Source organism: Gossypium raimondii, chromosome 4, assembly GCF_025698545.1.
Source record: "Gossypium raimondii isolate GPD5lz chromosome 4, ASM2569854v1, whole genome shotgun sequence".
In the NCBI taxonomy this organism is placed as follows: Eukaryota; Viridiplantae; Streptophyta; class Magnoliopsida; order Malvales; family Malvaceae; genus Gossypium; species Gossypium raimondii.
In genome coordinates, this window is record NC_068568.1 from 4,865,862 (window position 1) to 4,888,190 (window position 22,329).

At 33.7% G+C, this 22,329-nt stretch overlaps 4 protein-coding genes across 4 annotated transcripts; 3 read left to right on the forward strand and 1 right to left on the reverse strand.

The window, feature by feature from the left end:
- Positions 1-1,007: 1,007 nt before the first annotated feature.
- Positions 1,008-3,577, forward strand: LOC105780488 (cytochrome P450 86B1). The gene is made up of 2 exons (XM_012604856.2): positions 1,008-2,617; positions 2,927-3,577. Exons 1-2 carry the CDS (start codon positions 1,379-1,381, stop codon positions 3,329-3,331), a joined length of 1,644 nt encoding a protein of 547 aa, XP_012460310.1. The 5' UTR covers positions 1,008-1,378; the 3' UTR covers positions 3,332-3,577.
- A 428-nt stretch (positions 3,578-4,005) lies between these two features.
- On the forward strand, positions 4,006-5,749 carry LOC105780489 (60S ribosomal protein L44). The gene is made up of 4 exons (XM_012604857.2): positions 4,006-4,200; positions 4,488-4,667; positions 5,391-5,465; positions 5,559-5,749. The coding sequence occupies exons 1-4, from the start codon at positions 4,198-4,200 to the stop codon at positions 5,616-5,618; spliced, it is 318 nt and encodes a 105-aa protein (XP_012460311.2). The 5' UTR covers positions 4,006-4,197; the 3' UTR covers positions 5,619-5,749.
- Positions 5,750-9,374: 3,625 nt separating this feature from the next.
- LOC105780228 (hypothetical protein) lies at positions 9,375-16,178 on the reverse strand. Its single transcript, XM_012604429.2, has 14 exons — positions 15,902-16,178; positions 15,170-15,542; positions 14,603-14,680; positions 13,936-14,093; positions 13,194-13,269; positions 12,414-12,481; positions 12,072-12,330; positions 11,734-11,853; positions 11,502-11,608; positions 11,355-11,408; positions 11,162-11,245; positions 10,322-10,485; positions 9,791-9,940; positions 9,375-9,687 (listed from the first exon to the last, which is right to left on the reverse strand). The coding sequence occupies exons 2-13, from the start codon at positions 15,483-15,485 to the stop codon at positions 9,793-9,795; spliced, it is 1,632 nt and encodes a 543-aa protein (XP_012459883.1). The 5' UTR covers positions 15,486-15,542; positions 15,902-16,178; the 3' UTR covers positions 9,375-9,687; positions 9,791-9,792.
- A 3,882-nt stretch (positions 16,179-20,060) lies between these two features.
- On the forward strand, positions 20,061-21,161 carry LOC128040398 (uncharacterized). Its single transcript, XM_052629135.1, has 3 exons — positions 20,061-20,654; positions 20,723-20,855; positions 20,908-21,161. The coding sequence occupies exons 1-3, from the start codon at positions 20,061-20,063 to the stop codon at positions 21,159-21,161; spliced, it is 981 nt and encodes a 326-aa protein (XP_052485095.1).
- The last annotated feature ends 1,168 nt before the right edge of the window (positions 21,162-22,329 follow it).

Genomic DNA, 22,329 nt, shown 5'->3' on the forward strand with positions numbered 1-22,329 from the left:
TGTACTTAACAAAACCCATAAGGTCTCTAACATTTTCTTAATATTAATGGATTATTTTAAAATATATTTCATAACAATTTTAATTTTATTTCAAACCCACATATATGTATTCTTCAATTATCCCTTGCTAATAGTACATTTGGCTTCAACCTCGTTTATACTTTGAGGTTATGAGCAAAGTTTAGGCTGCCTCCCTCCATCACCAGCTTTGGAAATTACTTGCCCCCACTTGTCTCGTGTGATCAAATTAGTTACGAAAATGTGCCTTTTCCTTGAATCACTCCAAACTAATTTGACCTTAATTTTGTGTTTGTCCCATGTATATATCCATGGGCAAATTATATTTTGTTTTTTCTACTAAAAAAATGGGTAAATTATTTTAAGTACGTTAAATAAAAGAGTAAATTAATCATTTCTGCTAAAAACTGGCGTGATTGATGGCATAGCTAAATATTAGCACATGACATGTCACATGTACCTCGTACTGACGTATACTGACCAATTTTTAACAAAAGGACTAATTTGCTCTTTGATGTTCATTTATTAAATAAAGAGGATAAAATACGATTTAACTCTTAATACAAAGGCTTCCACAACATTTTTACCCATGTACTTGGTATCATGTGTATTACGTGTGGATGATAATTTTTTATGAACATTCTGAGCACACCCAAGATAATGTAAATTAGCAGTTGAAAGAAATAGTGAATAAAAGATTGACATACAAAAATTGGTTATGGGGTAGGTAGTTTGCCAAGTGGAGTGATAAAAAATTAGGCGTAGGTGGTAAGTAATCATACAAGATTATTGGTGCCACACAAACTAATTTAATTTAATTTCTACCTAGTTAAGCTAATCTACAATTCTTAAACAAAATGAATTTAGTCAGCTAGCAATAAAGTAACCTTAAAACCAAAAACAAAACAACAAGAAATTGATAAAAGCAAACAGTTGCACTTAGGTTACCCGTCGCCACCCACTTTCTCATCCCACATCGCCAAAAACAGAGTGTAAATGCCTCTATTCCTACAAACTTAACTTCCACACTCAAAATCAAATGCCCATTTTGCACACATTCTCATCTGTGTTTGCCAATTATTCCTTAATTGAGTGAAATTTCCCCGACAACCCACAACTTTTATGTCTTGAAACTCTCATTTCTAAGGAATTGAGTTTTAAGGCAGCTAAAGGGTGTAAGCATTTACACGTACAAAAAATCCGCTCACCAAATCGAACCAATTGGGCCAAACCATTCACGCCAAGAAACGCCTTGGCTTATCCCTTATAATGCTTTGCAACTAACACAGTCTCCAATACCAAATTAGTTCATATTCGGTTCCTTTGTGTTTCTTTTTTTTTTTTTTCTCATCCCTAAAGCATGAACAACGTTACCGCGAATATGAGTTCCGATGAAGCAGTCGTCGGGAACTTTGTTTCCCGGCGGTTGTTTTTCTTACAATATCTCCATGTTTTGGAGTTTGTTGTTGCTGCTTTGGTCTTCGTTGTTATCAATTCGTTGAGGCAAAGACGACGTTATGGACTGCCTGTATGGCCGTTTCTCGGCATGCTACCGTCGTTGGTGTCCGGTCTTCGGTCCGATTTGTACGAGTGGATTTCGGACATACTTTGTGAACAAAATGGGACGTTCAGGTTCAAAGGTCCATGGTTTAGTAGTCTCAATTGTGTGGTTACGGCTGATCCTAGGAACCTTGAGCATCTTCTTAAGTCCAAATTCTCTGTTTTCCCTAAAGGGCCTTATTTTCGTGATACCGCTCGAGATCTTCTCGGTGACGGGATATTCAACGCCGACGACGAGACGTGGCAACGTCAAAGGAAAACGGCGAGCATCGAGTTCCATTCGGCGAAGTTTCGGCAATTGACGACCGAGTCAGTGTTGGAACTCGTCCATGCAAGGCTATTGCCCGTGTTGGAAAATGCAGTGAACCAATCAATCTCCATAGATCTTCAAGATGTTCTTTTGAGATTAACGTTCGATAACGTTTGCATGACCGCCTTCGGCGTCGACCCCGGGTGTCTCCGTCTCGGATTACCGGAAATACCGTTCGCCAAAGCGTTCGAAGACGCGACCGAGGCGACGTTGCTGCGGTTTGTCACCCCAACATGCGTATGGAAAACCATGAGATGCCTTGATTTAGGCACTGAAAAGAAGCTGAAAAAGTCGATAAAGGGCGTGGATGAATTCGCTGAAGAAGTTATTAGGACAAGGAAAAAGGAACTGTCATTACAAACCGAAGACAAAAAGCAAAGATCAGATTTGTTAACAGTGTTTATGAGATTGAAAGATGAACAAGGGAAGCCATTTTCCGACAAGTTCCTGCGTGATATTTGTCTTAACTTTATACTTGCCGGAAGAGATACATCTTCAGTGGCGTTGAGCTGGTTTTTCTGGTTGCTTGAAAAGAACCCCGTGGTGGAGCAGAAAATTCTTGCAGAGATATGTAAGATTATTAATGAAAGAGACGATACGAAAAACGGCGCCGATTTGAAGAGTCCATTGATATTTAGACCAGAGGAGATCAAGAAGATGGATTATTTACAAGCTTCATTATCAGAGGCTCTAAGGTTGTACCCTTCTGTCCCTGTGGATCACAAGGAGGTAATTCATTTACTTTTTGTTCAATTTAGTCCAGGTAAAGGGATTCAATTCCAAAATTCCGAAAAGTATATGGACTTGGGGCAAAATTAGACCTTTCATATAAAGGATAGATAATTAGAAAGGGTTTTTGCAAGATTATGGTTCAACTAACCACACAGTATGGTTAAGAAGCACATCCTAGGAGGGTGTTGTTAAAAGTTGATGACCTAAGATTTAGGTGAAGACCTTAAGTTTGAAATCTAATCAATTGGTCAACACTTCACGGAACATTTGCTCATTGTGTTTTTTTTTTTTTTTTGCCCTTTTCAGGTTGTTGAAGATGATACATTTCCAGATGGAACATTGCTGAAAAAGGGGACAAAAGTTATTTATGCAATCTATGCAATGGGGAGAATGGAAGCCATATGGGGAAAAGACTGTAGGGAATATAAACCGGAGAGATGGCTACGAGACGGCCGGTACATGAGCGAATCGGCTTACAAATTCACCGCCTTCAACGGCGGTCCACGGCTGTGTTTAGGGAGGGATTTTGCTTATTACCAAATGAAGTTCGTGGCAGCCTCGATCTTGTATCGGTATCGGGTGGAGGTGGTAAAAGGTCATGTGGTTGTACCAAAGCTTGCCTTGACAATGTACATGAAGCATGGGCTTAAAGTGAACTTAATCAAGCGCCATGAATCAGAGCTTCAAGTTTACCTAAAGAACAATGTTTGACGAGATGTCTTGGATTTAAACCTTATGTTAATAGTTATGTTTTCCTTATTTTCATTCACATGGTATTGGACCATATATTGATGAAGTAAGCACAAAATAGAGAAAAGATTTGTATCATTTAGAGTGGCATTTGGATATGTTTAGGATGATAGAATAATGGGTTTTGCTTTCTTTTCTTTTTAATTTGGATGTTTTATCATTTGGCTATTATTGATCTATGTTAATAAAGCTATTGTTTGAATCTTATGCAATGTCTAACCTGTTAGATTTACCCTTTAATTATCATCTTCCTAAATTTTAAAATGTTCTAAATTGAGTATTCAAAGTATTAGTATTGTATCAATCAAGTCTTTGTTAGTCTAACCGTTAATGTAGATGTTAAATGCCGGTTCGAATCTAATGAGAAGTACATTAAAAATATGTTGACCAAGTTATCGATAAAATTTGGGTTAACTACTATTTTTTTAACGCATCAAATTCAAGTTGTTCATAATTTAATCTATGTATTTTAAATATGTTCTATGACAGATTTGATCTACTATGTCCAAGTTAAAGAGTAGATGAATGGAAGTACTTAATTGATACGATACCGACAATTCAATTAAAATGTTTGAACCTTTGTATAAAATAATGGAGAGAGACAAATAGAAAAAAAAAAAAGGAAAATGGGCCGTGGAAGGAGGTTTAGGGTTGGATATGGCGATGATCCATTTTTAAGCTTAAAAACCCGCCCAATCAAAACCCAAAAGCCGAGAAAGCCACTAAAAACCCTAGAGTCGATAATTACTGGTAGCATCTTTGTTAGATTGTTGGAGTGGCCGCCTCCTAGTTTACAGTTCTCAGGTTCTCTCGATTCAGCCGTAGCCATGGTATCTCTTTCTCTTCTTTTTTTGGTTTCATTCATCCATTTTGGGTCTTTTTTCCCCCTAAAAAATGTTTGTGAAATGGAAATAATCAATCGAATAAGTTGTTAAGATTGCGGGATTCATTGGACGTAACTGGGATTGTTGATTTGGGGATACTATTTTTCTTTTTCCATAAATTTATGGTGAAATTGCTGTGGTTGAATTTTAATCTAGGTATTCATTTGAGGAAATGGTGCTAAATTTTGGTATTTTTTTATTATGTTTTGACTGTAATTGTGTTGGTGTTGCAGGTGAACGTACCTAAGACCAAGAAGACTTATTGCAAGAGCAAGGAGTGCAGGAAGCACACATTGCACAAGGTTACACAGTATAAGAAGGGTAAGGATAGTTTGGCTGCTCAAGGGAAACGCCGTTATGATCGCAAACAATCCGGTTATGGTGGTCAGACCAAACCAGTGTTCCACAAGAAGGTAACTTTTTTAACCCTTGGATGAATACGAGTTATATGTCAAAAACATTAAGAATCCTGTCCTGTATGATACTAGTTTGTAATGGATCTTTTAACCTTGGATGAATATGAGTTATACGTTGAAAACATTAAGAATCATGTCCTGTATGATACTAGTTTGTAATGGATCTTTTAACCCTTGGATGAATATGAGTTATATGTTGAAATCATTAAGAATAGTGAATCTTTTAACCCTTGGATGAATACAAGTTATATGTCGAAAAACATTAAGAATCCTGACCTGTATGATACTAGTTCGTAATGGATCTTTTAACCCTCGGATGAATGCTAGTTATATGTCAAAAACATTAAGAATCCTGTCTTGTATGATACTAGTTTGTAATGCTTCTTTTAATCCTTGAATAATATATGTCGAAGAAAGTCAAGAATTCTGTCCTGTATAATACTTGTTTGTAATGGATGTTTAGTTAATTATTTTGTCATTTTGATTATTGCTATCCTATGTAACCTGGTCTAAGAGGGGTAAGACTTGAGAGTAGGAGTGTATCAGTATGTGTCTGATGTGAGTATGTTAATATTTCTGTAATTATGAGTTATCATACTCTAGACTTATGTTCCAATATGTGATAGATAAGTTGCCAGACACGGGTATTTTAAGAAAAATGAAGAGTTTAGTCTAAGCTGCTATTTCTTGGGACTCAAAACATTTGTATTATGTAATTAGGCAAAAACCACCAAGAAGATTGTGCTGAGGCTGCAATGCCAGGGTTGCAAGCATGTGTCGCAGCATCCGATCAAGGTTGGTGCACGAACACTACCGTGTTTTTTTGTTTTGTGATGTTGTATGTAATTCATGAGCTAAGAAAATATTTTGGTGGGTTGATTTTTGCAGAGGTGCAAGCACTTTGAGATTGGTGGAGACAAGAAAGGGAAGGGAACATCTCTTTTCTAAATGTGGTGTTCTTGTTCTTGTGTTTTTGTTTGTTTTGAGCTCAATGCTAGTATGGAATTTTTGTCCAAGTTTTGATTTTTAATTTTCTCATGTTATAAAAACATTAATGTGAAATTCACATTTTATTGTTATGCTTCTAGTGTTTTTATCTTATTATTTTAAATTCACATCCTTAAAATGAATGATATATCTAATCCTTGTCGAATTTGTTGCTTGAAAATTATACAAATAACTAAACGTATGAATTGAAATTATAATAAATGAAAAAAAGATTAATCTATAAGTAAGATAAAATTTAGACACATAAATGCACCAAATTAAAAGTACTATATGAATGTACATTGTTAATATTTTATCGTTTTTATCGGAATAAAAATTAAGTTTTAGTTGAGTGTTAAATTTAATAATTTATTAATGCAATTAGTATAGGTTCAAAGATCACCTTATGCACAATTTTTATTGTTTTTAAATAAAAAATTTAAGATATTTTGAATAATATAATTTATTTTAAATAGGAAATAACATTAAGGTAATTTTTTAACTGATTTGATATTTAATTGACTTGTAACATTAATTTAATAAAAATTTTAAATAATGGTATGGATGATACAAAATTTATTTGGTTTTAGAAAGTTCACGTAAGAACTTACACATACACTCAATCGATTTAAGGTGATGTTTGATAAATTAATGTGATTAAATATTTAGATAATTTGATGAATGTAAATTTTAAATTATGAAAAAAATTATTTTTTAAAATTATTTCATTTTTATTTAAACAAAATTAAATAAATCTTAAGGGTTAATATGTAGTTTGCTCCTTGAATTTGTCCAAAAATACGTAGTTGGTACATGAACTTTTTTTGGACCTAGTTGGTATATGAATTTGTATTTTCTTACTCAGGTTGATACCTCTGCACTAACACCGTTATTTTGTGTTGACGAGATACTGATAGTCAATTCGGTTGTGACACATGGCAATATCTCAGTATGCCACGTGACAGACATAAATTTTAGAAAAAGCTTTAGAATACATAAATTAATAAAAAAAAGGTATAAATTTTTTCTACATCAAGAATGAACATGAACAAATGATTGTCTAAATACATTTGAATTTGAATACCCATTTGTCTAGATTAGTTCTAAATGTGCTTTTTAGTAAGTTTAGTTACATTATTATTGTTTTGAAATTAAATATATATATATAAATTCATAAAATACAAAAAAAAAAGCTTTTACATCAAGAATGATAAATTCAAATGCATTTAGAAAACCATTTATCTAGATTCATTATAGATGTACTTTTTAGTGTTATATATAATTACAACTTTATAAAATTTTAGTTCATTTATATATGTTTATAAATTTTAATTTTTATTAATGTTTATTATACATTATAAATTTATACATAATTTTCAAAACATTATAGGCTCTCACACTATATATATTTAATTGTATATATTTTATATATTTCTAAAGTAATAACAATTAAACTTACTAAAAATACATCTAGAATGAAACTGGACAAATAACTATTCAAATCCGATATATTTGGACAACTATTTATCCATGTTCGTTTTTTATTAAAAAGAATTATACTTTTAACTAATTTATATATATTTTTAAATTAAATTTTTATTTATGTCTACTTCATAACATACAAATTAGAGGCTCCCGTATGCTACTACCGAATTAACTATTATACCATATTAATATAAACTAATGATGTTGGTACAAAGATAGCAATTTAGATAATGAAATATAAATTCAACTAAATAATTAAATCTTTGTTGCATGTTAGTAGGGTTACCACCTGCACCATGTGCCTATTCAATTAAAACGTACCAAGTCACCACCGACCCAATCTATTTATTTAAATTATTTATTAATTACGAAAATATTTTTGTGTTTGATTTAAATAGTTAATGTCTTTCGGGAAATTGGATTAAGATTTTAAATAATATTTATAATAATTATGTTAAATAAAAATATAATGATTAAATAATTATATTTAGACCCAACAATTAAATCATTATAATAAATTATATGAAATATTTTATAGATTGAGATATTAACACAAATATAAAATATATATATATCAACATGTTAAAATCAATATAAAATAAATTATTAACATGTAATATTTTTGCATAAATTTATAATATTTTGAACACATAATATAACATAAAAGAGACGAACCGTAACATAATTATAACTGTTGTGTCTAATGTACATAAAATCAATGGAACAAAATAGTTCATATCATAACTTAGTTTAATTTAACATTACAAAAGTTATTCAAATTTCATTAATCAAATAATAATTTTGGATGCAATCAATGTTAGTATATATCAGTTACACATGAACTTAAATTTAATTGCAATATGATCGGTGAATTTTGACTTGTTTCAATTGTACATAAAATTTTAATTCGATTCAATTATAAACATATTAAAAAATAAATAAATCTAATTATTCTAAATAAAATTATTTTTATATGCAAAAAAGTAAACCTCATGTTGGGTTAGTAAAAATGTTTTTATACGTAAAAAGTAAAACTAAATTGATATATGACCCTTAATTATAATGAATGTTTTGTTTTCAATTTATACAAATAATCTTCCTAATTTACCCAACCTTTTAGTTTAATGACATTGCATTTAGGGGTGTTAAAACGGTTAACCGTTTGGTTAACTAAACCGAACTAGTATTAACCGAACTAATCGATTTTTTTAATCCTTTAATAGTTAACCGAACCAAAATATTTCGATTAGTTAGATTAGTTATAATGTTCATTTGACCAAATTATCCGAATTAAAACTACATATAATTTGTATTATTAATTATTAAGTTTGGTTAAGTCGGTTAATTACTTGATTTCAAACTGAATTAACTGATAACCGAATTTTCAGAAAATCATTAACGGACCTCCGAACAAATTAGATCAGTTAATCAACCAATTAACAGAATTAAATCGATTCGATTAATTCGATTTTAACCAAAATTTGAACACCTCTAATTATATTCCTCTAAAAGTTAAATTCAAGAATTACATTAGGTCTGGGGATTAACTTTAAGTATAGATATCAACAAAAGCTTTAAATTGTAAATATTGTTTTTATAATTTTTGGATTTAATTCATTTAAATTCTTCCTTTACTTTTTCTTTGAATGGTTTATTTTCTTTTATAACTTTTTCTGTGAACTCCATTTGATAATTAAACATGATTATGAATATAATTCTACTCTCTCTCTCTCTCTCTGTAAGTAGTCCTCAACCTCCTTTTTTTTTTGAGAACAAATTTTATTGCAATTTGATAAAACTAATAGAAATGCTAACGTGAGTTCAAGTGTATTTTGTAAAAATACATAAAATTTATTTCTCCAATCTTCGAATTGCTCATTCAATCCTTCATGTAAAATTTTCATGAACTCTAATTAAAACATGATGTGAATTTTATTTTATTTTGTTAATTGTAGACATCGGCATATTCATTTGATAAAACCAAATAACAAAAAGCCACATAACAGGACAGCAAAACATTGATATGGAAACTACAAAAATCGCATCATTATTTTAACAGGAATTAACATAAAAGGTTTAAAGCAAAAAGAAATAAGCTAAACTGAGAAAAGCTGTCAAGATTTAGGGCTAATTTTTGACAAGACAATAGTACAGGGACTAAATCAGTATAAATGGATAAAAGAACAAGACTAAACTTAGAATTTAACCCAACAAAAACGATATCAAACCACATTTTTGTTAACCAAATTTATTCCATTAGCAATGCTAAACTTGAGTCTACATAAAATATTCCTCCAAAACAGATTTACGTTTTTCTCATCTGCTTCCCAACAATAGAAGACTGAAACAAATGCAATTTCCAGGAACAAAAGCTGAATATCAACATGTTATATTACAAACTGAGTTTAAAACTTCTAGACAAAGTCCCCTATTCAAACAGTTCCAAACTGTTGGCCATTATCATGTAAGATTCTTGTTGTTGCAATGGTAAATGGAGCTTGAGACTGCTCGGTTAAAAATAATTCCCCACCCACGATCAACGGTACTAGCGAAATAAGCGATTTGAGATATCCGGTTACTATTTCATAAATCCAAGAAACATATCTTATTACAGAAATGAAGTCACTAACAGAGTCGAAACAAGTTACCTTCAACTGTGAGTCCACAAGGGCTCTAAGGAGAAAGGTTTATCACTCCGTGTGTGGGCACCTGGAGTTCCGGGTGGAGGTGCGTGCACTGTTATAGGAAGAACCCACTCACATTTGTCTCTGCCTTCTACGAAAAGAGGATGTTCGTATCTGAATTCAGAATTAAGGAGAAGAATTATATTTTTGGCAACAGCTAGGGCAGAGATATTCTAAATTTCAATACAACTTCTGAGTCCAAGTGCAAATTCTAACGAATGACGGTCTCAGATTTAGATAATAAATTATTAGTAGAATTCTATTGTTTCAGCGGTTATGATAAAATTTCTGTAAATTGTTATCTAAATCTGAGACAAGGCTAATACTTTGTCAGAGTATCATCAATAGATATGAAAAGAATTTGCTGCCACAGTTGAGGGGTATTACCAGCATATGCATACACTTACAAGCATACGACCAATTGATAATCTTTGACCATTAGTGATAAACTCTTTTGATAAGCTAGAACTTTATTGCAGTAACACATGGTCTCACCTTGTCCAGTCTACATTCTTTGGAGTAGTAAAGAATTCAAATCTTAGAACCCACTGCACCGAGACATGAGGAGTGGAAAATGACATGGGACCATCCATGGGGACAGAAAAGAGAAAACCTGTCTGTACCAAATCAGCAACAACCTCATGATGATCACTCTGAACCTACAAGAAAAATCAATAAACAGGATTTACTATAGCACTCTAAATATGCAGGGGGAAAAAATAGGTTTCTTATCTTGAGTCATAGGATTTCAAAAAAGCATCACAGAAGGAACAGTTTGAAACTTCTAAAAGCCTGATACAGATGGTGTATTCTATGCAATGCTCGTACCTGGACAAAAGCAATGCTTATTGAAATAGAATAATGACTAACAATAAAAGAAGCATAATTTGAAAAATCATTATTTTCCTCCCAAATTCATTTTATTGTTTATTTTTACTAAAAACTGGTTTTATTAGAATCATGAAAAGGGTTTAATCAATGTGTTTTTCTTAAGTATAAAAGAGCAAAAACTATAAGGAAAGTGAAAGCTTTTGGGATAATTAACACTATAGCACTATCTAAGAAAAGAAAAAAAAAACCCTACAACAGAAATGAGACAAAAAAAGGATTTTAGCAATATGAAACTTCTTAACAAACAAAAAGCATTTGCAAATGTGTCACTTTCCAAGCATACAAGTACATGAATGTGTGAGAAAGAGTAAGTTCTTCTTACAGGTTTCATTAATATCAAAACAGACCAAGCATTAATTGAGTTCAATAAAAAAAAGTTAATATTCTACTTCATGAATCCACCAAAGCAATTCGCTGTAGAATTAAAATTTTTGAAAGGCACACCTTGGTAATTGTTGGGGAATTCCTCCTAGAAGGATGAACAAAACGCCGACTTATAGTCTCAGAAGTTTCAAGCGTGACTGAAACCTACAAGATGGAAACTACTCCAGTAAATTACAAGATTAATCATTCAACTGACCATGGTTTCTTCACTTGTTTGGTTCAGTAGTTTCTCAATGGTAATAATCTGCATTACCTCAAGGCATCTTCTAGCTCCTTCTTCATGGAAGAAAGTAAGAGTCCCACCTATCTGTTATTGAAACAAATAAATATAAGAACAGGAAAATAAATGAGTGCAAATTCACGAAAGGAGACAGAAGCTACAGCCTAAAACTGATTTTACCATATCACTGAAGTAATAAGTGGACTCAGAGTTCTTAGGAGAGAATCTTAGCAGAACTTGATCATCCATCCTGATATTATAAGACCTTCCTCGAATAAAGCCTTCTGCTGCAGAAAATGTTTGTAGCAAATAAGTTTACCAGGATCCACATATGAGACAGCTCAAGCTAGATTCATGCTTCATTAGCAACAACCAAAACATAAAAAAGGGGGCAGAAAATCTGGTGCTTTACATGCTAAAGGTTCAGTAGCTCCCGGGCTAGGTGCAGAAGATACTCCTGTTATATCATTTGCAGCTAGTGATTTTGTAGAAGTCTGCTGCTGACTTGGAGATAGAAGTGCAGTTGACACGTCTGCATGAAGAACATCTATTTCAAAAGGCATTCTAAGCACCAGAAGAAATTACTAATTTGAATCAAATGGTAGAAGGTAATTCTGCAGGTCAGTTGAAACTTAAAAATTACCACAACAATCTAACAGAAGGCAAAAGCATGCAAGTATAATGACAAAAGGAGAGGAAACAAGTTCAGAACAAATAGTGACTCTACATAATCAAGTATAACTTAATTACCAGCACTAGAATCATGCAAGACCTCTGCTACTGATAATCGTGGAAGCCCTACATTTGAAGATAAACTCAAACGGTCTCCATCATAATAAGGACCATCTCTAAATGAAGACCTGGCTGCTGACGATTGCAACGATAGGGAACTTCCAAAGGTTCTATTAAGATTTTCCTTTGAAAGATTAAAGGATGAAACAGAAGATATTTCATCCCTTGAGCTCTCATACCCTTCCTCAATACTGTCATACAGGTCATTGACTCTAGCCTGTAACAAATATCAATTTTCTCATTCAACTAAAACAGTAAGTCAAAAGCTTTAGCAGTTAGCAGCATTACTAACAGCCTTACCCATTCTGAATCTCCATCCATCTCTTTCCAGTATATATCTGTTTGAATGGTTGTAGCAGGAACAATACCTGAATCATCAATAAAGAAAACATAGTCATCATGCCATAATTTTGATATGCAGAATCACAGGCAGTTATTTACCGACTCCCATTGCAAACTCAAATTCAAAGAGTAAAAACCATGAAACCTTCAATCATGCTACAAAATTTATGTCATTGTAACTTCAACTTATTCAACTTCTTCCTTAAAACAGTCCAAGCAAATCATTAACCAGACTCTTCATTTTCCCAAGGTCCTCAAGCCTTATACCTGTGTCTGATGCAGACATTGACATGGGTATGGGGTGTGAACCTCAAAAATAAATAAAACTTGGATAAAAATTGAGCATATCCGTTTAGGGCACATACCCATATCCAACACTCACCCAAAGTCCGGGTAACATAGCATTCAAGAATAAAATGTTTAGCACACTAAAGTCAGCTCTACGACAGGCGAATAACATAGCATCACTGGATAAAGAATCTAGGCTCTAGCAATGATAAGAAGATATCCACCCTTGCTTAAGATACAAGTTCTTACATAACTGTGTCTTCCTGCTTTATTGCTCAAGTTATTATATTTATATCCTAAAACTTAGTGAAAATTCTTCACTGCAAAAACATAAATCATCTTATAAAGGGAAAAAGTTACTACGAATTTATTTCACCAAATTTAATAATTAGAAAAGAGATAGAGAGGAAATAGTAAAAAGATGGTAAACTTCAAATAGTAGCAACTTACCATCACTTTGACCATCTTCCATCACCAAACCATTCCCTTTCTGAGTTACCCATACTTGCAAAGGAACACGAGCCTCCTGTTTGGGTTTAAAGTTTATAAATTTCATCAATATCTTAACTCTTTGACAGTATATGCAGTTTGGTGAACAGGACTAGGACACTGACAAGTTCTATCCAAGAATGCACACCTGTGAATGAGGATAAATGCAAAGAAACACAAGCATAGATGTGCCAAAATGTTCATATAAGCATAACTATGGATTTACAAATTCAATGATAAGCCAGATATAACAGGACAAAATGGTAAATTATCTTCTATATTACGGCCAAGTGCACAAATGACGTACCAAACATCATAAGCCTGGGTATAATAACAACTGGATGACTGAAGAGAATTCAAATTTAGAAAACGTCAAAAAACTTTAGAGAAAAAAGGATTCCGGACAGGATTTTAGCCCTAACTCCTCAAACAGTAACTTTGGACTAGTATCAACATTAACACAAGTGTAAAAATAGCCATCGGCTCGACTGCCCTTCTCACCAATGAACCAATAAAAAACTTATATTGCCATTTTCTAACACACACCACCTAAACCTTAGTCACCTAAAATTTAACACATTTCCTATTTTCAGAAGCACTATCCATATCAGCAAGTCAAACATGTCTAATTCTGAAAGAAGAGAACAGAAGATGATTTTGGGATCCTCAATGAAAAAACTATGAAGATTTAAGTAAAACCAACCACTTCAGTAAGATCTTTTACTGAATCCTTGCTGGAGTGACCATTTTCCAGTATCAGCCATCGAACAGACAGAGCACTCTTTATATAATATATATAACGAATTGTAGAACCCTTGTAAGATGGAGGTATAATGCTAGGAAGCACAGCCCGTACCACATCTGCAGTTAGTGTCAAAAGTCAGTTACAAAAATGAATCTTGTTGAATCAGACTAATGAAAGAGTAATATGGTGGAAAGCTGCAACATTTAACAATAGCAAGAGTTAACAAAATACTATTTGCCAAAAAACATAAGAATCAAAACATTGCATGACTGGATGCCCGCAGCCACACAATCAGCTATGGTGACAGTTATTAGTAATATAATTTAGCTTTCATCTTCAAAATCACATGTGCGCATAATTTGTCTCCTTTGCTGATAATATACTTAGCATTTGTACTTTCTTCCTTCTGCTTTTTCTCTTATGACAAAATTCATCCTCCTAGTTTTTTATTTTCTCTTTAACAAGTTAGGTTTTGACCAAATCATGATGGCATGTGGTCATTAAGACAACATGGCCTGTATGAAGAAACACTCATTAATAGCATAATTACATATTGCGATGAAAAAGCTTTACACAAGCACTTGCATATACATCAAATTTAGACAAAGGCAGGAAATGGACGAACAAGTTTTTGCAGAGCCAGAAGGCACGATCTGATTTGAAATCATTGATGGTGTTGAACAGTCCAGAAAAACATGTTCACCTGAAAAAGATTGAGAATAATAATATAAATAATAAAGAAATATACAAAAGATAAAAATCAAACTAAAAAGAAAAGAGTATAAGGTCATTGCTACAATATGATCTTTTCTTTCTGATATCAATTTCAGTTCTATTCATATCCTAGTAAGAAGAAAGCCAATGGATAATTCAGTTTATCTAAATTTTCTGAGATGGAGATCAAATTGCCTAAAATCAGCAGCTTACATAAATGCTAAAAGTTAAGAAAATGAAACATATTAGAAATCTAGACAAACTCCTTTATACTTATCTGAATTCATTGTCCTAGTGGAAACATAAGTACTTTGAACTCAATCTATTTAATATGCAATACGATGTAAAACATAAATTTACTTGCATTACTCACTTCATTTTACCATCCAATAAAAATATAATTGAAAATCACGAAATTGATGAACTAAATAAACAATGAATATATATATAGTTCAACACATATATGCGGTAAACAAACCTCTCCTTTGTTTTGTTCCAGCCGCTGGTTTTTGAGTGGCATACCATTGAGTGTCCAACTTCTCGATCCCTTTGATTTCGAAGCCAAGCTTTTCAATCAAAAGCGAAGGTACAATGGCACCAGTATTGCCACTAGTAAAGGGATTGCAGATCTCAATTGTAACATAAACAGAATCTCCAGGTCTATACACATCTCTATCTGTCTGCAGTTTTAGGGTCGGATTCAATTCTTTCAATTCCTTTTTATCGCCTTCCACAGAATTGCCAACTTTATTTGATCCCCCACCTCCAAAGAAAGAAAACCTAGATGCCAACATTGCCTCTAAACTGTTTTCATTTATTTTTTTATGAAATTCATTAACAAAGTAATTAGCCTGCAAAATGCATAGAACATAAGAAATTAGAAATTACTGTGCCGAGCAGACGAACTCCGTAACAAAGAGAAACAACAATCTAAGACCCAAAAGCAACTAATTTGCTACTTTGTTTGGAGTACAAATTTTAAGAAAGGCAAATGAAATTGTTTCCCGTTCCATTATATCGGGAACAGAACAGAAACTAAATAACTCTGCAAATGTAATGAGAAGAATTCCAGAATAAAACAAACTATGACTGATATACAGAGAGGTCCATTTTGAAGATCCGATCAGGAACAAAACTTAGATCGCATTGAAATTGAGATCGCTATGAAAAGAAACCGGATATGGTAAGATAACGAACGGATCAAACATACCTGATAGAATTACGATGAAATGAATTGAAAAAAAATGGAGCTCTAAGCTTAATCTCTAATCACCCAGGCCACGTTTGAAACCCTAATTCCCTTGCTGTTTGGTTGGTGAAATAAAATGGAAGTAAAAAGCCTTCTTCAATTGAAATCCACTTGACTGATTACTTATCAGAGGCCATAGAAGTAGTAGCACTGCATGAATCTAACTTTGGCTAAAATCTCCAAAGAGCTCTTAGATTTTTTTTCCTTTTTTCTTTCCAATAAGCCCTTTTTTTAGGGACTAAATAAACTCTATCATCTCTTGTTATCTTTGTTTAATTAATTACTATTTTCATTAAAATTACAAAATTATTAGAAAATTTAAATTTAGATGTTACGTTTTGTTTTTCCAATATATCAATTGAAAAATAAATTTAACAAATAACAATGTTTTCTGAATCAGAGAACCGGTTTCCAATTAAATCACCGGTCCAACCGGAACATAGATTAAAAAAGAAAATTTTGAAAAAAATTTATTAAAAAATTAAATCATCAATTGTACATTACAAATTCAATTAAAAATTAAAACATTAACTGCATTAACAACAACAATAAAAAATTGCTTTTGTTCAAGAGAGGGAGAGAGAAACAGCTGGATTTGACCTTGAAGGCGATGAATGCGGCTTGACATGGTGGCCAACGACAACACAAACACAATAATGAAGGTCTAAAGCACCAACAATGAGCAGCCAAATGTATTTTTCAAGTTCAACATTTAAAATAAAATTGGATTTATTTTTTTTATCAACACAAAATATAAAAACCAGTTCAACTAATTTTTTATTGATCATCCGATTTTTTATTTCTGCTCCAAAGATGATTCTATTCAATTGGCGAGTCAACCAATTATTTAGCTTGTACAAGCCCAATTTTTAGCCCAAAACCAATTAACTCACCTAAACTAAACCCATATCCCAGCTACCCAATTACAACACCCATTAACCCTCAGCCCAAAACAATTAAACCAAACACAAACCCAAGGCCCGAATCCGGAGCCCAACTCCTAAAAAATATCTGCCTAGGGTTTCAGAGACTGAAACCCTAGGCGCCGCCCTCCTCCTTAGCCCTTTGACCCTTGGTCTTCTGCCACCGCCGCCACATCACGTCGCTACCGCCACGGTCACGTCACCATGCCACTTGCGCCGTCACCTGCAAAGAAGAGAGACAAATGAGGAAAAAAGACAGCACAAACAGTGGCAAAGATCGGCTATAAAAGCCAACAAAATGTAACCATCTTTTTTTTCGGGTACTCTTTGTAACAAAACTGAGATTAGCAAAAGAAATAAAAATACAAACTACGTTTTAAGGTGATTTCGAGTACTCTTCTTATTTTTTATTTTATTTCTTGTCTTTTTTTGTTTATTTATAGATATAAAATAAAGAAAGAAAGAAAAGAAGTACCTTTCTCTCAACGCCGCGCCGGAAAGGGGGGAAACCGAGCGGTTTCGTTTCCGTTTTAGTTCTTTTCGCCCTTCGTTCGCAAGATTTGGCCTTAGATCTATGCCCTAGGAGCTTCCGGCTTTAAAAAGGAACCGAAAAGGTCCTATTTTGCGCCCATGACCACCGCCCACGGAGGCGCTACGGCGGAGGCGCGCCGGAGCTTTTGGCCGGAATCCATGGCTGGATGAAAAAAGGGGGAGAGGTTTTTTTTTTAGTTTTTTTAGAAGGAGAAGAAGAAAATGATGATTTTAAAAAAAATTTCGGGTTTAAATAACCCTCATAAAACGACGTCGTTTTACCATATAGAGTCAGGTGCCAAAACAACGCCGTTTTGGCCCTGACCTGTGCGGTGACCCGACCCAGGGGAGGATCCGCGCGTTTTCTGCAAATGGGTTATTTGCGCAATCGATCCTTCCGATTTTTTGGCACTTTCAAGGAAGTTTTTATCATATTTTCAATTTTGGCCATGAATTTTCACGTCTGTTTCGATTTGGTCCCTCGACCATGTGCGTGAGTTTCACTGGAACGGCGTCGTTTGGTCAGCGAGGGGATATTTCCTAGTTTGGTCCCCCTCTTTCGGCGCGCGTCACAATTTAACCCATTTTGTTTTTTTATTTCGATTTCGCCCAGTACTTTTATTTTTATTTCGATTTAGTCCATATCTTAGCATTCTTATTATTTTTAATATTACTATTATTATCATTATCATTATTATTATTATTATTATTATTATTATTATTATTATTATCTTTGTTATTATTATTAATATTTATGTTATTATTATCATTATATTTCTACTTATATTTACTTATGTATTTTTTAAAGTATATGTGCTGTATTATATTATTATTATATAAATGTTTCATATATAGTTTATTTAATATATATTAAATACTTTTTATATACGTGTATATCTATATATTCTTTTCTCATGAATATATGTATACATATTCATTTTATGAATATATTTATTTTATTTCAATAATTTTAAAATATACCTATACATATTTTTTATATTTTTATAAATTTATGTGTGTACATATGTTTTATAACATACATAATAATACACATATATCTTTCATATTTCCATAATTTTATGTATATACATACATGTATTTCTCCCTTATATGCACATACGTTTTTATATATTCTATAATTTTCATATATTTTCATATATTTTCATTCATGAATTTACTTATATGTCTATGTTTATGCTTTAGTTTATTTATTATTTAATTAATTGTTATGGTATATGTATGATTGATTTGTTTTATTATTCGTTTTGTTCATTATTTTTTTATACACATTATTATGTTTATTATTCCATCATGCACATAAATATCATATTTCAAAAAAGGAAAATATTTCAAATTGAGGCAATATTTAGTGTTTGGAAATTCGAGAAAACATGCCCTAAGGTGCTGGGTGTCGATTTTTCTCGTTCGACCAAATAGCTAAATATCCTTTTAGGAATTTTAAAATAAGGCAATGTTTTGCGTTTGGAAATTCGAGAAAACATGCCCTAAGGTGCTGGGTGTTGATTTTTCTCATTCAACCAAATAGCTAAATATCCTTTCAAAAATTTCAAAATAAAGCAATGTTTTGCGTTTGAAAATTCAAGGAACGTGCCCTAAGGTGCTGGGTTTCGATTTCTCGTTTAACCAAATTGCCAAATTCCCTCGTGAATTTTAATCCATGCCATTCGAGTTTTTTTAAGGATCGTATTTTAAGTTTCTTTAAAGTTTTCAATCTTCAACACTAAGACATTAAGTAATCAACTAGGTACCAATTTTGGGCGTATCGAGGGTGCTAATCCTTCGTCGTGCGTAACCGACTCCCGAACCCGTTTTTCTAAATTTCGTGGACCAAACTTGTTGTTTTAATAAAATCAAACCTTTTATTAAAAACAACCACTTTTCGAGGTGATCCAATCACACCTTATCAAAAAGGATTGGTGGCGACTCCCGTTTTCGTTTTCATTTTTCAAAACCCAAGTCGACCCCGTTTTCAATCAAAAAATGGTGTCAACAGCTTGGCGACTCCACTGGGGACTTTAAAAAAGAGAGTCAAGACACGAGTTGATTATTTCTTGTCTTTTGTCGAAAGTTGAAAATTTGATTTAAGTATACGATCCTCTCATTGCATTTCATTTGTTTTGAGTTATAGTTTTTATAATGTTTTGTGTTTCAAATTTCTATATACCTCTGCACATTGCATTGCATGACCGTTGGTCACACCTTTTAAATGGGAGTGAGAAGCTACTCCTTCGTGAGGTTTTCACCTCCGTGCAGGATAGTGGATCACTTTCGGGATACATCCGTACCTATGTCTTCGTGAGATTTTCATCTCCGTGCAGCCATAGGAAAATGTATTCCCCTGAACCGAACTCGGTCTATATGAGCCTATAATGGGTGAAGATCGAGGAATCTGCTGGTTCGGGTACCTTATCTTTAGAGCCAAACCACATGTAGTGAACCTTAGGGACTCACCCTAGGTAGAACTACACTGAACCCTAGTGATACCTTGATATGTGTTTTTATTCTTTCTGAATTGTTTTGGATTATATGTTTATATCTAATACTAATATTTGCTGTTTTACTTTGGATGCATGACATCTTAACTGCATGGTATTTCATTACAAAAGGCGTTGATTCACATTCGATTTCTAGACAGAAAGCTCATCATGGAAAACGAATTTCTTGATAAGGCAGAAAATAATGCGGTTGTCCAAACATGGTCAGAAAAAATGCAACTTGAGAAAGGTGATAGTGTAACGGAAGGGTACACATCAAAATTATGGGACTTCACTCGCATTAATGTAACTCAGAATAATCTCCAAGAGTTGAAAGAAATTTGGGCTCAGTGGGATGACGAGGTCAAACAGTTGTTTTACTGTAATTATGGTGATCTGCCCTACTTGCTTGACATCAATGTGGATGAGCATTTATTTCGAGCTTTGGCCCAATTTTGGAATTCTGCTTATAGCTGCTTCACCTTTGGGGAGGTAGACATGGTGCCTACTGTGGAGGAGTATACAGCTTTACTTCGTTGTCCAAGAATCCAAGTAGATAAAGTTTATGCTAGAACTGCCAATGTTCTCCCTTTTACAAAGAAATTAGCAAAAATCACCGGAATGAGCGAGCAATGGGTTACAGCACGAATCAAGCAAAAAGGGGAAAATAAATGTATCCCTTGGAGAAGTTTGCGAGATCAGATTTCGGTACACCCTGATACAAAGAAGAAAGTCGATGTTCTCGCTTTGAGTATCTATGGGCTGGTTATTTTCCCCAAAGCGTTAGAACATATTGATGAAACAGTTACAGATTTGTTCAATCAACTTGACAGGGGGATTACACCCGTCCCAGCAATTCTGGCCGAAACGTTCAGATCTTTAAGTGCGTGCCGGAGAGCGGGCGAATGAAGATTCATCGGTTGTGCACAGCTCTTGTTAGCTTGGTTCCACAGTCACTTCTAGAAAGTGGATAAGGTTTCTTACAAAGTATTCTCTGAAAAGTATTCTCCTTTGAAAGAATTAGCAGCGACGCCAAGACGCGACGACATTTCTGGAGAAAGGTGGATGGCGATCCTTCAAAATCTCCGAGATGAAGATGTTGAATGGAAAGCTCCTTGGATGGTGCCTGACGAGATTTTATATCGATGTGGAGACTTCGATTGGGTTCCTTTACTCGGAATTTGGGGAGCTGTTGGATATACCCCTCTGCTCGTATTAAGACAGTATAGATCAAGACAGTTCATACCGGCAACGCAGACTGGCCGAATGTGAGTTTTCTTATGGAGGTAATAACTACAAGGGAAAGATTCGAGAAATGTCCAACGCTTGGAAGCAAACTCACCGGATGAAAAGATTTACCGTTGGGGCAATGATAACTCCTGAATATCATGGGTGGCGAAGTAAGAGAATTAACGACAATATTCCTGAACCAAGTCACGAAGGCAGTCAGTTAATAGAGGAGCATTTACGGGCCGTCCCTTCTGAACTGGAAATATTAAAGCAAGACTTTGAAAGAAGAAATGCAAAGTTAGAAAAGCAGATAGAGCGGATAGAGGAAGAAAAAATGAATTTAAGACTGGATGCAGATGCTCAGAAGCTTGAGGCGGAGCGACTAAGAAAAGGGAAAGCTAGGGTTGAAGAAGATCTTAATAGTTTAAAAACAGGTTACAAGAAGATGCGGCTATCAATGAGGACTGCCGGGTTGGGAAAAACTTCGGAACAGTGGCGCAAAGAAATTCAAGAAGAGAAGAATAAGGCTGATGAATGGGAAAGGAGGTTCCAAGAAATTCAAGCATAGAACGAGACTCTAAAGAGGAGTTTGTCGAAGAATCAGAAAGAGAAAGGGGAGCTAGAGAATAGAGTGACTGAATTAGAAGGATCTCTTCATCGGCACCGAAATCGGAACTTTGTGATGGAATTGAGAGCAAGCCTAAATAGAATTGAAGAAATGAAAGAAAGAACTGAAGAGTTAGAGGCAGCATTGCGAAATTGCGAGATCCGGATCGAGTATTTGGAAGCTAATGAAGGTCGTCAAAACGAGCAGTTGCACTACTTTCAGAACCAAGTTAGAGATAGGGATCACATTATTGGAGAAGCTGTGGCTCAAATTCGAGAGGTTGCGAATCACCTGCAGACACTAGCAGTGCAAGCTGATACGCTAAGTGTGACATATGAGTTAGAATCAAGCCGAGGAAAAGAGCTAGCTTCATTACTTAAGAAGATTAAAATTTTGAGCATTAGGGCAAAACCGTATATGTAATCTGACTTATGTAAAGAATTTTGTTTTTCTAGTAAACTTTTCTAAATGGAATTGAATCAAAGTCAATGCATTTTCTTTTCGCATTCATTTCATGCATTACATCCCATTATATGCATTAACAACCATTAAAGGACCCTAATTGAATAAAATTATTTCAGTTAACCTGGAAAATTGACACTG

Excerpts from the sequence above, each read along its gene's own strand:
- LOC105780489 (XM_012604857.2), top strand. Across the intron at positions 4,668-5,390 it reads AACCAGTGTTCCACAAGAAG|GCAAAAACCACCAAGAAGAT; the intron begins GTAACTTTTTTA and ends TTATGTAATTAG. Across the intron at positions 5,466-5,558 it reads TGTCGCAGCATCCGATCAAG|AGGTGCAAGCACTTTGAGAT; the intron begins GTTGGTGCACGA and ends TGATTTTTGCAG.
- LOC105780228 (XM_012604429.2), bottom strand. The coding sequence starts at position 15,485 with ATGTTGGCATCTAGGTTTTCTTTCTTTGGAGGTGGGGGATCAAATAAA. Across the intron at positions 13,270-13,935 it reads TAAAAGATCTTACTGAAGTG|GAGGCTCGTGTTCCTTTGCA; the intron begins GTTGGTTTTACT and ends AAACCCAAACAG. Across the intron at positions 10,486-11,161 it reads ATTCCCCAACAATTACCAAG|GTTCAGAGTGATCATCATGA; the intron begins GTGTGCCTTTCA and ends TTTTTCTTGTAG.
- LOC128040398 (XM_052629135.1), top strand. The coding sequence starts at position 20,061 with ATGGAAAACGAATTTCTTGATAAGGCAGAAAATAATGCGGTTGTCCAA. Across the intron at positions 20,655-20,722 it reads CTTTGAGTATCTATGGGCTG|GGGGATTACACCCGTCCCAG; the intron begins GTTATTTTCCCC and ends TCAACTTGACAG. Across the intron at positions 20,856-20,907 it reads TCCACAGTCACTTCTAGAAA|AATTAGCAGCGACGCCAAGA; the intron begins GTGGATAAGGTT and ends CTCCTTTGAAAG.
- LOC105780488 (XM_012604856.2), top strand. The coding sequence starts at position 1,379 with ATGAACAACGTTACCGCGAATATGAGTTCCGATGAAGCAGTCGTCGGG. Across the intron at positions 2,618-2,926 it reads TCCCTGTGGATCACAAGGAG|GTTGTTGAAGATGATACATT; the intron begins GTAATTCATTTA and ends TGCCCTTTTCAG.